This window comes from Rhinoderma darwinii, chromosome 6 (assembly GCF_050947455.1).
Source record: "Rhinoderma darwinii isolate aRhiDar2 chromosome 6, aRhiDar2.hap1, whole genome shotgun sequence".
Taxonomy (NCBI): Eukaryota; Metazoa; Chordata; class Amphibia; order Anura; family Rhinodermatidae; genus Rhinoderma; species Rhinoderma darwinii.
Window position 1 is genome coordinate 102,334,834 of NC_134692.1, and position 16,002 is coordinate 102,350,835.

A 16,002-nucleotide genomic window follows, 5' to 3' on the forward strand; every position below is an offset into this window, starting at 1 on the left:
ACAGGATCAAGATGGACTTGGACACACTATAGAATGGGTAGGGGGGTGGATTACCCCAAAATATACCTTTGAAAAAACCTCCTCCTTTATGCAGTAATATTTGGAGCTTTGCATTTACTCTGCACAAAACGTACAGAATGTCAGTTTTCTCTCACAAAAGAGAGCACAATTTTAGCCTTTAAATTTGTCCTGTGTGTATGTTTTGCACATTATTTTAAACAATATGAAGTAAAAGTTATATTTTATAAAGCTCTATCATTATTCCACAGATACATAGAGAGATAACTGTTCAGTTGCGTAGAGTTAATTTCTGGATGTAATTCAACTGCTAATTGGTACTTGAGACTCTGCTTTAACTTCCCACTGGGGGTTAGTTCACATGTTGCATAAATACTGCATTTTTTCCGCAATGGAAATAGTTGTGGAAAATCTGCAGTAAATGCAGTAGCAGCAAAGTGAGTGAGATAAAACAAATCTCATCCACACGCTTCGTAAATACTGAGCGGAAAAAACGCTCAGAAATTGATCTGCGGTGCGGAATTCTATTCCGCAGCGCATATCAATTGTTTTTCTTAAACGCTGCTTATTTGTTGTGGGTTTTCAACCTTGAATTCAATGGGGACGTAAAACCCACAACAAACAGCAGTTCTCGCCTTTTTTGTGGCGGGTTCACAGCAATCCCGCTGCAAAAAATGCATATGGATCACAGGCTGTAGCGGCGGTCACATGGGATGAAACATTATCCCAGGAGGCTGGCCTGTTTGACATCAGAGGGCCCATCTACTGGGATGACGCTTCATCCCTTGTGACCGCCGAAAGAAACGTCATCCCAGTAGGCCGGCCTGCTACCAGGCCGGTAGGTTCTGCAGTTTTCCGCAGCAGACATTCCGGGAGAAAAACTGCACCACAGTTTGGTGCGCTTTTTCACCCGGAATTCCCTGCGGTGCACAGGGCGAAGATGCTACGTGCTATTACGCAGCATATCCGCCACATGTGAACACATCTTGGCAGAGAGGAAGACGCATCTTCTCCAATGACAGTCTAAGTACAGAGTTTTCTAACATGCAGCACATTTACAGCTAATCAGTTGAAATAAAGTAAAATATCTCCAGGATTTTATAGTTATGGATAAAAGTAACATTATGGCAAAGGGAATTTAAGACTAGCAAAAAATTGTATGTGTGTATAGAGTATATATATATATATTTACATTCACACACATATACACAACAATTACATATTTTTAAGCATATCTATTTATGGTTATCGAAAAGCGAATTCACATATGTTTAGCCCTCCAGTCGCTTTTCTCTCTGGCGTAGTATAAAACGGTGGAGAGGAACCAATGACAAAATGAATCTCACTTCAGATATATCCTGAAGAAGCGTGTGTTTTCTTTGATAAGATATATTGCAGTGATATACCTGTGCAGAGTGCAGCTAAAAGAGATCAGGTATTCTAGTTTGCCTGAAGTATTCAACTTGAAAAACAAAAAAGTATGAAACCTGTCATATTGTATTCAAGACAGGAGGATTTGCTCTATAAAATAAATATCATATTTTCTCTTTCTCTTACTATTCTATATACAATTTGTAATTCTACATTTGCTCCATGTTGTAAGTTGCATAACAATGTGTTTATGCAGCTTATGATTTAATGCATCTATAGCATGTTGCAAATGCTAAAAAAAAATGTTGCGCATCTGAAATTAATATAACACTTGTTTTATATTTAGCCCTCATGCATGGAACTTGTATTGGATTTGCCAGTCAGATTTTCCTGCAACAAATCTACAGCGTAAGACAGTATTAGCAAAGTAAATGAGATTTCTAGTCATCTCGTCTACACGTTGCTTATTTTTTTACGCACATATATTTAAAATACACAGCATGTAAATTTATCTCGCTTTTCTATTTCAGAATTGTATCTGACAAGTTTATAAAAAAAAAAAACGCACCAAAATCGCATCATAATGGCTGCATCGGTTTCCGCATAAAAATGTGAAATCCACACCTAAAAACGCATGAAAAACAATGCAATATTAAAGAGGCTCTGTCACCACATTATAATCGCTGCACAGGTGATCTCGCTGTGCTGTTGTTCATAGTGTGATCTCGCAAGATCACGCTGTGCAGGCATTAAGTCCTACATAAACTTTGCCAAAGTGTTGGGAGTGTGAATAGACATCGCGTCCTGGCTGGAGGCAATGTCTATTCACTCTCAAGACACTTCAGTAAAGTTAATGTGGGTGTATGTGACAGCACAGCAAGATCACGCTTTGCTGAGTACAAATGGACATGAATGGAGAGAAGTGTATGACACTGATTGGTCAGCGTCATAGACTTCTCTTTACAACGCCCCATTCGTCAAAAGTTAAAAAACGCCCAGTTGGGCATTAAGAAAGTAATTCGCAGAAATCTATAATTGCTCATAAGTTGGTCAAATATGATCGTTTTTCAAAATAATAAACACTGTTGTTATCTACATTACCTTGCCGATCAGATTATGTAGGAGATAGGGCACTTATAATGTGGTGACAGAGCCTCTTTAAGGTTGGGTTTCCACAGTGTAGATTTGCTTTAGAGTGTTTTTTTATGTCAAAACCAGGAATTGAACCTAAACAGAAGAAATATATAAAGAAAGGCCTTGTAGGTCTTCTCTCCTGGATCCAATTCTGGTTTTGGCTTACAAAATGCAGGCAAAATCTGCAGCAAATCTGCTCTGTGGGAACCAACCTTAGGCCTTATTCACACGGGGTGCTTTTCTGTTTTCATTCATTCTTATTACTACTGTTGCGCGAATCACGCGCGGCACCCGGAAGTGCTTCCATGTGCCATGCGCGATTTGCACGCACCCATTGAATTCTGCAGCAGCCGTTTTTTACATTTGTTTCTATACATTTGTAGGAAACTTTGTTCAGACGTTGCAGAAAATAACAGTGCGAAATTTAGATTGCGGTGCAGAATTTTCACACCGCAGCATGCACATTATGTTGCGGAGAAGCAGAGGATTTTCACTGCAGATTTCAACCTTAGCAATGCAAAGGCTAAAATCTGCGGCAAGACTGCTGTGATATCTGCATCGTCTGAATTACCTGACAAATATGCAAATGTTGCTGCAGATACGTTGCGTAATTGCCGCAAATTTGCGACAGCATTTGCAGTGGAAAAATTCTGCCACGTCTGAACATACAGACGTGGCAGAATATTCCGCTGCAAATGTTGGTGCAGATTCGGGGCAATTACGCAACGAATCTGCACCAACATTTGCATATTTGACAGGTAATTCAGATGTTGCAGTTATCACAGCGGACTTGCCACAGATTTCAGTTTTTGCATTGCAAAGGCTGAAATCCGCAGTGAAATTCCATTGCTTCTCCGCAACATAATGTGCATGCTGCAAAGAGAAAATTCTGCACCGCAGCCTAATTTCCGCACAGTTATTTTCCGCATCGTCTGAACTAAGTTTCCTACAAATGTATAGAAACAAATGTAAAAAACGGCTGCTGTAGAATTCCACTTCGGATTCGTTGCGTAATTGCCACAAATTTGCAGTAAATTCTGCAACGGAAAATTTCTGCCACATTTGAACATGCCCTAATACGGCTGGGTGCTTGGGGACTGATACTGTTGTTGCTAAATAAATTCACCATTTGGAAGAATCCAATTATGATGCATCATAGTTGAGGAAAAAATAAGATTTTTTTTTTTTTTTGCTTAAAACAGCTGTATTATTGAAAAACAGTATTTAAAAGCACCAGTGTATTTGAAAGCCTCAACTTCTTAAGGCCTCCTTCAATCTGGGTGATTGGTGTTTTAAAAACACATGTAAAATATGTCGGTGTTTTATTTATTTTATGTTTTTTGGTGGCCTTTTTTTCTTTAGTGTAATTTTGTGCAGTACATGCAAGTCCTATAGAGAAGCCTATGAGAAAAATGGCAGGAAAGAGCCATACAAAAGAATGCTGCTTTTAAAGAAAAAAAAAAAGCTACCAAAACAAAACACTTTATATGTAGCCTTTTCAATTATTAACTATAGACTTTAAAATAAGATCTAGTGGCAGAAAAGAAAAACCTTGTGAAAAAACAATAATGAAAATGCCATGAGGTGCGCAGCAAAACGCTGTGTGTGATGGTAATATAAGCAGTGTGAATGCAACTTTCTACAACGTTAATGTGGTTGAAGGGATCCCGACTTTTCATCTGTGTGATACTTATGTAATTTTCTCCAGAGCTGATTAAATTCCTTGGCACGCAAACCATTTAGTGTAGCATTGTCTATCTATAGTGCCTCACATAACACTCTAACCAAAGTTCACTGTAAATGCCATAAATCTGGTATTGAATCGATACTTTTGTAACATTTTCATTTATTTTAATATATAAAATATATAAATGTTGACTTTTTAAAAAAAATTAATTTATTTGTATTCAATGCGTTGCATTTCTTTTTCCTTATAGAGTAGTGTGTCAAGAGCCTCTGTTTGGTAATATATGATCTCAGGTATGAAGTCTGGTGATGCGGAAACCTTCTCACTGAATGTTGTTTGCTATGTTTTACTAACAGCAAAACTGTGACGTCTGACTATAGCCTATCGTGCACAATTAAATATGAAAGTGTCAAAATTGTGGCGAATTGAGCATCTATTTGTTCCTCTTAAAAATGAATCACACTACGCTTGCTGGATGGTGCATGTGTTTCACTGTCACAAATTGTATACCTGAATGCTGTTCACTTATAATATTTTTAATTACACATGTATCAAAGTGATGACTTGTAAGTCTAAAGCAGGAGACCACTAACTTGCTAATATAAGAAGGAAAATCACATTATATTTACATTATACTACTTTATTTTCTAATCTAAATTGAACTATCTTTGTCTACTTATCATGTATCTCATATTAATATTTAGGTTCTTGCTCAATTGAGATACAGTACTCAGGGTCAGGACCCGAAACAGCCAAAGCGTCCTCATTACCGATTCTCCTTGTACCCTATGACGCTTTGTCCTTATAACAGTTGCCTTTCTACATTTTTATATATATATATATATATCTATATATATATATATATATATATATATATATATCCATGTTTAGGTTACACACACATATATATCTATGTATATATATATATATATATATATATATATATATATTTATTTATTTATTTATATGAATATCTGAAAATTAATGTCATATGTTTGAATTCTGTATTTGCATTTTTTTTATTTTTTTATCATTTAAATTAAAAAGTAATTTCATACTTTTTTTTGTGTGAAATAAATGCCATACGTTTAGATATGTTTTTTGACCCCAAAAAAAACTGTCTTAAATATGTGTAAGGGGCTAATAATAAACTACTGTTTTATAGCCTATCTGCAGGGTTAGTCATAAAAGTTTGAATTGCAGGTTCTTACTACTCAGGACTCCACTGATCCTGAGTACAGGGGAATCCCATAGAGAGAGCACTCTCATCTGGAGAGTTGCCGTGCACGATAGCCACTTTTTTTTCCCACCAAGATCCCTGTTCTCAGGATCAGCCAAAGATTCTATGAGGGGGAGGGACACAATCTATAAGGGGTCAAGGTGTCTATGTGGGGAGGCGGCCCAGCGTACCAGGATAAGCGTCTCTGTGGAGTAAAAAGGACCTAATCTGTCAGAGGCCAAGACCTATGTGGGGTAAGGGGGCAAATGTACCAGAACCATGGTCTCTGTAGAGTGAAGGGGACCTAATCTATCAGGGGCCAATTACTCTGTGTGTGAGGAGGCCCAATGTACCAGGACTAAGATTTCTGTGGAGTAAAGTGGCCAAATTTATCAGTAGCCAAGTGTTCTCTAAAGAGAAGGGATCTAATCTATAAGGGGCCAGGGACTCTGTAGGGAGAGGGAGGATAATATAACGGGTCAAGGGCTTGATGTACATGATTACACAAATTGAGAACTGCTGCTGCTGGTACCATTTATTACCAGACAATCAGCTTCAGCAGCTCCATCTCTCTCCTCCTTCCTTCTGCTCTGTGCTATTCTGTTGGTATGTGGCTCTAAAGTATCCCAACCCATGCCTGTAGCTTCACTTTAAACTCCTCCTCTCCTCTCCTGGTCTTCTTCTCCTCTCCTCCACGCTGTTAGGATGGAAAGGTGGAGAGAGCAGTATAGCTCTGTAAGGCCCGGAATCTATGAAGTGTGGCCCATTAGTAACCACAAGATAATAAATGTGAGCGCCAGTATATGGTGGTAATGAGTGGCGGGCAGCGGTTAACGGTGGGCCCCCTTTTAAAAAAGTTTGGCTGGGCTACTGATGGCAGTGCCAGTCATACTGCCCAAAAGATCCAAACTCTGCCACCATCACTATCTGAATTCATTAAATTCTTTAGGCTGGGACTAAACACTCTAGACTTGTCTATGACTTGAAAAACAACTTTTTATTAACCCAATGTCTTTTTTTCTTAGGACAGTAGCTAGTTGTTTCTCAACATTTTCACATTACATTTTCATTTGTGAATTTAAAAAAAAATAGCAGTAATCTAGTAACCCAGTTGTAAATGTTCAAACTCACTGCAGTGCCACCACAGAATAAAATAAGAATTACAAAGTTACCATTGAAATTGATGTCTTAACTGGGTAATGTTGGACATGCCTAGTCTTCCAGAGCGAAAGAGGCTCTATATAGTCAATCTCCACTCCTCCTTTTATTAAAGAGGCTCTGTCACCAGTTTATAAGTTCCCTATCTCCTACCTAATCTGATATGTAGATAACAATATTCTGTTATGTAGATAGCAGTATAGTGGTTTTTATTTTGAAAAAACTATCATTTTTGAGCAAGTTATGAATAATTTTACATTTACTAATTAGTTCTTAATGACCAACTGGGCGTTTTTTAACTTTTTACCAAGTGGGTGTTGTAAAGAGAAGTGTATGACGCTGACCAATCAGCGTCATACATTTCTCTTCATTCCAGCCCAGCTTGTTTCACTGCATAGCGTGATCTTGCGAGATCACGCTATGACGGGACTTCCTCCTGCAGGTCCTTCACCGGAGTGATGGAAGGGTCAACAGACATCGCTTCCAGCCATGCCAGGATGTTTAATCTGAATCTGCAGTGGCTGGAGGCGATGTCTGTTCAGTCTTCCATGGCTCCGATGAAGAAGTTTGGGAGGAAGTCCCGTCACAGCGAAATCACTCTGTGCAGTGAAACAAGCTGGGCATGAATGAAGAGAATTGTATGACGCTGATTGGTCAGCGTCATACACTTCTCTTCATTTCAGCGCAGCTTGTTTCACTGCACAGCGTGATCTCGCGAGATCATGATGTGACGGGACTTCCTCCTGCAGGTCCTTCACCGGAGTGATGGAAGAGTTAACAGACATCGCCTCCAGCTATGCCAGGATGTTTATCCGAATCTGCAGTGAATGGAGGCTGGAGGCAATGTCTGTTCAGTCTTCCATCGCTCCGGTGGAGAACCATTGGGAGGAAGTCCCGTCACAGCGAGATCACGCTGTGCAGTGAAACAAGCTGGGCATGAATGAAGAGAATTGTATGACGCTGATTGGTCAGCGTCATACACTTCTCTTTACAATGCCCACTTGGTAAAAAGTAAAGAAAAAACGCCCAGTTGGTCATTAAGAACAAATTAGCATAAATCTAAAATTGTTCATAACTTGCTCAAAAATAATAGTTTTTCAAAATAAGAAACCACTATTGTTATCTACATTACAGCGCCTATCAGATTAGGTAGTAGATAGGGCACTTATAAACTGGTGACAAAGCCTTTTTAACGCAGAAGTCTAATCAGGTATTGGAAAATGGGTTTACTACTGTAAACCAAAAACCACTTCAACTATCCAAGAGTAGTGGAAATGATGTAAAGCATTTTAATACTAAAACAAAAAACACAAAGCACAGAATTCTTTTAATTATGCTAAGGACTGAACGTTCAATTGGAATGATGTTTCGCAATAAAAATTTGCAAACAATTTGATAGCAAGCTTTTTTTACAAGGCTTTTGTCATATGCTTTTCCCTGCCTAATCGATTGATCTTGCACTCAATATAGTGTAACTATGGGTGAAATGATGGTCGCTAACCTCCATCTTGATTTTTCTAGTCAATAGTCAAAAATTTCAATTTTTTTTTTAGAGACAAATTGGAAAAACAGAAATGAATCATGAATTTGTATGTGATACAGTATATGTTTATAGATCAGAATAATAATATGAACACATTAGCAGAATGTACTGTGAAAGATAAAGTGCTGAGAATTACAATCATAATAACCTGCATAAGCAACCCAACTTAAAGGGGTTTTCCACCTTTTGACAGCTGATGACTTACCCACTGGATAGATCATCAGTACATTATCTGTGGGGGTCTGAAATCCGGACCCCGCACAGATCAGCTGGTGCGGTGCCTCCGTGCACCAGATGTACATGCTGAAAGCAGTTGGCTCCGGCCACAGAACAGCGGCTGAGCTGCAGTACATCAGCTCTTCTTCTATTCAAGTGAATAGTTCTGCAGCACGGCCGCTATGCTATGTCCGGCTCCATACGTAGCAGTATGTGCCATAACATCTGATGCCTGCACACCGCCGGAGCGGCTGATTGGTGCAGTGTCCGAGTGTCAGACCCGCACCGATGATATACTGATGACCTATCCAGTGGATAGGTCATCAATTGTCAGGTGGAAAACCCCTGAAAAAAAATAAAAATAATCATGGACACAACTATTTTTTTTATTACTGACACTGAGAAAACAGTCCCTATTTTTTGGGGAATGTCCCTGATTGTATAGATGGTTTACAATTCTGAGTAAAATTCAAGCAAAGTTCTGAAATCATCTCTCCAAAGAAGGAGAATTCCAATGCTAAAGTACAACCTAAAACTGCTGCTTTTTATTAGACCATAAGTGCAATATAGCTATGAAATGGTGACAATATGGTCTTGCATGGCCTTTTTCAGACATAATAATATAACCGCACCAGATATTTAAAGGACCATCAAATCTGTAACATCCCCTTCATCATCATGGGCGTCTAATACTTATCAGTTCTCCAACCACTAATTTCACTAACACAGAAAACAGTTTAAAAAAATATTCATTTAGCCTATCTTTTACATTTAGAAACCACTGTATTACTGCATTTTAAATTGGTAATATACAATTTCTGTATTACAACTATACATATATATATATATATATATATATATATATATATATATAGCAGTGGCCTCTTTTAGCAGGATAATGTGCCCTGTCACACTGCAAAAATTGTTCATTCAGGAATGGTTTGAGGAATGTGTGAAGGGGTTCAAAGTTTTTATTTGGCCCCAAGTTTCCCCAGATCTCAATTATATCGAGCATTTGTGGGATGTGCTGGAAAAACAAGTCCGAACCATGGAGGCCCCACCTCGCAACTTACAGGACTTAAATAATATGCTGTTAATGTCTTGGTGCCAGATACCAAAGGAAACCTTCAGAAGTCTTGTGCTATCCATGCCTTGACAACTCAGAGACGTTTTGGTGGCACAAGAAGGACCTACTTAATAATAGGCTGGTGGTCTGGTGGTTTTATATATACATATATAAATATATATATATATATATATATATATATATATACATATATACATATATATATATATACATATATATATATATATATATATATATATATATATATATATATATATGTAGAATTTTTTTATTATTCTAAGCGTTCTTATTGTTGTGAGGTTTGAAGACCAAAGGAAATATGTTTTTAGAGACAATAGGGTGGTGGGTTCCAATTGGTACATAAATGGTGTTTGTTTTATATGTGGAGAATGGCCATTGTATGTTAATTGGCATGCTGAGATCATTTTGAAATGGTTGATACAACATTGTGGTCCACTGAACAAGAGGCTCTGCTGTTTTCACAGTATGATAATCAATGCATCACTGAACGCAATTCTTTGAAATACATGTTTTTTTTTGTCTCTGCTTAAACAAATAGCTGCAATTACTGTTACATACAATTGAATGTTAATTTGACAAAAAAGTTACAAATATTGATACCAATTTGAAAAATACAAACTGTCACTTTTGTATTCTTATGCTGCAGAATAATACACTTATCTTAAAGTGCAGCAGTTGTAATGAGTGGGATGTCTGCTGTGCATGTTTATACAGATATTGCTGAGAGACGATAAAGTATGAATATCACACAGTACAGGATTATACTTGCTAATTTACTATGAACAAGCTGGAAGATTTTGTATTAAATTAGTCTAAATGTCTTAGTAATCTATTTACTCCGGTGGGGACTGTTAAAATTAGAAAGCAGTAAGGGCCATTTCTTACAAAAACAAAACATGTATGTTTAAGTTTCCTTTTGGCATACCTTTTTTCACTTTATTAAAACGCATAGTCAACTATGTGTTTCAATACAGGGGATCCTGCAAAAAAGTTTTTTTAAACGCGGTATACTTTTTTTAATAATTTGATTTAATGAGCGATATATGCAACTGTTTGACATACAGCTCCATAAGCTGTGGCTAGATGTTAGTATAGCCTGACTTTCCTGACATCTACAACATAAATATGTAAGTCTGCAGCTCACCTAATGGCCTACATAAGAAATAGACATTTGATTACACAAAATAAAAAAATACCGGATTGACCAGTTATCTGTACAGTACGTGTTTGCGGCTGACATTATTAAGCATTCATTCTAGCTTCTGAAATAGTTTTAGTGATGGTTTTTAGAAGGTGGCATTCAATCTCATTTAAAATATTTTCTCTGCACTGTACTCTGTTGCAAATATACAAACTTTTACATATTCTATATAATTTTCAAGATTTGCTAATATCCTATAATACTTATATTTTCTGTTATTTTGTCTGAGCACTATGATTTTAACATCTTTAACATAAACCTTAAAAAGAAAATCAAAGTTTAATATTTTTTGCTATTATCTTTTTTAGGGTGGTTATGCTGCCTATCGATATGCACAGCCGGCAACAGCCACAGCAGCTGCATATAGTGACAGGTAAGGACCGTTGATTTTACTATTTATGTGTTTTAAAGATTCACTTGAAACTGTAGATTATACTGGGGTACTCAAATGTACAAAAAGTTAGAAATAAAGGAGGAGAGTCCTAAACATAAGTTAAATATCAACAATCTGGAACCTTGTACATATGTAAAAATGTTCTAAAATCTGAATTATTATTTTAGCAAGGGTAGAACTCCTTAAAGGCTATGTACACCTTTGAAATAGTTTGTTTTTTTCCTTTAAATAAAAATGTCTAATAAAAATGTGTCAAATCAGTGTGTTATTGGCAACTTTCTAAATACTTTTTATTAAAAATTATTTTTCTTTTTAAGATACAGCTGCTATGTATCCTGTATACAGAGGAGCTGTATCTAGCGCTGAAACCTGCATCCGTCAGGTCAGCTGCACTGACCTGTTCAAGGTCAGCAGGTCTTGCGGGCCTCTGACACGCAGGATCGAGCGGTTGCCGATCAACATAAGCAGGACCCGCTGATACTGGACCCGTCAGTAGCGCTGACCTGACGGATTCAGGTCTAAGCGCACAATACAGCTGCTCTGCATACGGAAAACATACTAGCTGTATCTCAAAAAGTAAAAAATAATTTTTAATAAAAAGTATTTAGAAAGTTTCACAAAACACACTGATATTTTCATTTAAAAAAATAAAATTGTAAAGGTGTACATAGCCTTTAAAGATCTAGACACAAAATAAACATATAGATTATATTCCAGCTTGTTATTGCAAAAATGTTACTGTCACTTTAAACTTTTTGCATCAAAGAGTAACTTTAAAAAATTAACATATTGTTTTATTTTAAAGGAAAAAACATGTTAAGCCCAGTAGAGATCCTGGGGGTGGTGCACAACATCTATTTTTGGTGAATTCCTATGCTCTGCATCCCCAATTTAAGGCCCTGTAATACCGTTTTTTCCTGAAATATTCCTTTAAGACTATATCATCACTCATATTGAACTTTTTTTTTTGGTAACAGTCATTCTCATTTTTTGTGGTTCATATATTTAATTCATTTTAAACATACATATGAGTTAGGCTGGCTTGTTTACAGTCAGTTTTGCCAATTTAAATGTTAACATAAACTAATAATAATTATTATAATAATAATAAAAAATACTATTCAAGATTTATAAATTATGATCTCATTCCTTTTTTTCTGTCAATCACTTTTTGATTCATTTCGATCATTATTCGTTTTTTAACATTATTTTTTTCAATTGTTTCTCTTATTACTTAAAACTATCTCTCTTCTTTTGCTGAGTTACATTTTTTTAAACAAGGTTATTGAGCAAGTCTTCAATTAGCCATCTATATATGTTATTTTTTTTTTTAAAGTACATTAAATACCCAACTTTCTATGACATGCTGATAAAGCAATCATATGCTAATAGTAATATTGTAGCCATTTAATAAGGAAAATCAACTAAAGATTGAAATTAATAGAACATTACCATATCGTTTTAAATAATAAGATGATATTGTTTTCCTTCTAAAAAGTATATAAATATTATATGTTTATTAGAATTATTACTATTAAAATTGAGTAAATCTCTCAGACTCACTGCAAAACTCAAACCTGGCAAATTAATTCTTACTTCTATAATTATTGCTATTATTGGTTCACACTAAGGGTAGCAGAGAATGGTACAAGTCTTATAATTATGCAAATGCTGTACAAATTGGTATCTGTTAAATGCCCCTTGGGCTTCGTTCACACATAGTAGATTTGGTCAGTACTTTGCATCAGTTTTTTTAAGCCTAATTCAGGAGTGGATGCAAAGAAGAGAAGAAACATAAATCCTTCAATTATATTTCCCTAGTGTTTAGGATCCACTCCTAGTTTTGGCTTACAAATACAGATGCAAAATATTAAGCCAATCTTCAATGTGTGAATGAGGCCATAAAAGGGATTTCCTGCCAAAGATTTTTAGGGCTATAGAAGTTTGAACGGTTGATGTTTATCTTCTGGAACCCTCAAGATTCCAAGAACAGGAGTGCACACTCTTAGGGCGGGTTCACACATGGCGGAATTTCACTTAAATTCCGCTGCGGACACTCCGCAGCGTTAATCCGCAGCGGAGCCGTTTCTCCATTGACTTTCACTTTAATTTAGCAGTGTTCGTTTACACGATGCGTACAATTCCGCTGCGGAGCATAGGCTGCGGAGCGGAATTTGGTGTCCGCAGCATGCTCTGTCTGTTGCGGAGCAGTGGCGGACTGGTTGCGGACTCATGGCGGAATTTCTCCATTGACTTCAATGGAGAGTCAAAATTCCGCAATGAAGTCCGCAGATCTTATGTGTGCTGCGGAGCGTATTGTTTTTACTACCATGACATTTCTTCATTCTGGCTGGACCTATGTATTTCTAGGTCTACAGCCAGACTGAGGAAGTCAATGGGGCTCCCGTAATGACGGGAGCGTTGCTAGGAGACGTCTGTAAATAGTCACTGTCCAGGGTGCTGAAAGAGTTACGCGATCGGCAGTAACTGTTTCTGCACCCGGGACAGTGACTACCGATCTCAATATACATGTATCTGTAAAAAAAAATATAAGTTCATACTTACCGAGAACTCCCTGCGTCTGTCTCCAGTCCGGCCTCCCAGGATGACGTTTCAGTGTAAGTGACGGCTGCAGCCAATCACAGGCCAAGCACAGGCTGCAGCGGTCACATGGACTGAAGCGTCATCCAGGGAGGTCGGGCCGGATGCCGAAAGAGGGACGCGTCACCAAGACAACGGGCGGTAAGTATGAATTTCTTTGACTTTCACTAGGGAAAGTGCTGTCCCTTCTCTCTATCCTGCACTGAATAGGGAGAAGAGAAGCACTTTTCCTGCAGTCCGCAGCGGCCAGTCCGCATCAATTTTCTGCACATTTTGTGCAGATCCGCTGCAGAATCTGCAACGCAGATTCTGTGCGGCATTGATGCGGACAGTTGCGGAGGAATTCCGCCATGTGTGGTCATGCCCTTAATTACTTTCAAGTTGAAGAAAGATTTAGAAACAGGTGAATGAATGAATTTAACTTTTATGAAGAGTTACTACACATACAGTATGTGGTTACTTCTCATTCTGGAACAGTTATCTACATTGGTGGGGATCTTAGTGGTCACACCCCTACCTATCAGACTTTTATAATATATTAATGATTTTAAAAAATATACCGTAAAACTCTCTGGTGGGAAGCCCTTTAATGGATAGTGCAACTAATAAATGAATAAAGCAATTATTTACACTATAAAATTGAATATATAATTATATAAATAATTCTCTCATTTAAAAAAAAATTTTTTATAGTAAAGTTCTGCATTTGGTTAATTATAAACCTTAGATCAAGAAAGTAAAACACAACCATTGTCTTCCATAATTTTATTCAAATATACATTTATACATTTTTTAGTAATTATCAAAAATATATGCACAAACATTTCAAAATGTTTACTAGCAAAATTGCCCTTGTGCAAAGTACTTAAGTTTCTATAAAAATATGGCATCTGCAGTTGCATGTCTATATATGCACTTTATCATTCTACTCCAAATATCATACGTATGATGCCAAAATATATTTATATATTCTCTCCAGTAAATTATTCTACAGTTAAATGGATAAATAGATTTATCTAAACAATCTTCTATCATTTGAAATATTAATAATGAATACATTTGAAACACTTACTACATGATTTATTTACAAATGATAGATTATCATATTTAAGTATTGATCTTTTATTAAAACTTAGAATTAAAGTTAGAAGATATAGTAAATAAAAATATTTGATTCTTAGATTTGGGTCTGATCAACATGTGAGGTCAGGATTTTTTTTTTTTTTTAATTGTAGGGCAGATCTACTCATGCATTATGTGTTTTTCTTACCTTCCTCGGTATAATAGCTGGAAGCGGCTCTCGGTTATAGCTTATAGATGGGGTCTCAAGCGGGATCCCAAAATCTTATAAATAATATGCAGCAAATCTCAACGAATGAGGACTTACAATTTAATATTTTTAAATCCTGCCATTCCACATCAAATAAATCCAACAAAATTAATTCAGAAGCATAACATTTGGATGAGCATCTTCAATCACAGGCAGCAAAACATTTATGGCCATTCTTGTAGCCCCTAAAAACACCCTTTATGCTTAGAAGTTTGAGGAATATGACCGAACATGGTGCAATTACTTGACCCGATATGATAATTTTGCTCACTAGGCGGAAGATGTTCAGTACTTCGGGTGATTAAAAGTGCATGATATCACACAAGTAGATTCTAAAACAATTTGTAAACTACGCTCAACTTTTTTATAACGAAAGAGATAGATCAGCCCCCGGCTGTCAAAATAATTTAAGAAGACTTTAGTTCTCCAAAATCAATAAAATGTTGAAATAAGTTTATTTTTTACAAAATCCTTTTAATTGATAGGTACAGATATCGCATAAACACTATAGTTGACATCTCCATCCCACATTAATAATAATATTATTGAGCTACATAATTATGTTTTTTACATTTACGGTTACAGATATTTACATTATGTACCAGATAGTGGGAATAATATAAAATGTTATTCTCACACATTTTTGTAAACTCATTTGATTACCCCTAATATATCCAAGCATATTTATTATAAACAGCTTTAAACATTTTAATTTTTTATGCATGAAGAGCATAGTTTTTTAACATATGAACATTATAGGCTTACGTTTATCAATTCCATTGTTTATATCATGTTAATATTGCTATTAGAACCTATGATGATACACAAAATGGGATGTTTCAATATGTAATAGGAGGAGTAACAACTTGAAAATGGAAAAATATACTGGATTATTTTAATTGTTTGGTAAATCATGGGGAGATTTACCTACAAAATGCTATTTTGTTTTTTATTGTTTTTTCAGTATGCATAACTATACATATATGTTGTGTGGAATGATGTACAATGTGCAATGCATGACT

At 36.3% G+C, this 16,002-nt stretch overlaps 1 protein-coding gene across 6 annotated transcripts in view; it reads left to right on the plus strand.

Annotated features, from left to right (window-relative positions):
* The window catches only part of RBFOX1 (RNA binding fox-1 homolog 1), a 602,126-nt gene that overhangs the window by 533,649 nt on the left and 52,475 nt on the right, over positions 1-16,002 (plus strand). For all 6 annotated transcript variants that reach the window (XM_075830075.1, XM_075830077.1, XM_075830076.1 and 3 more), the window contains exon 10: positions 10,964-11,028. In XM_075830075.1, the coding sequence (XP_075686190.1) occupies positions 10,964-11,028 (65 nt within the window). The remainder of the gene's footprint in view (positions 1-10,963; positions 11,029-16,002) is intronic.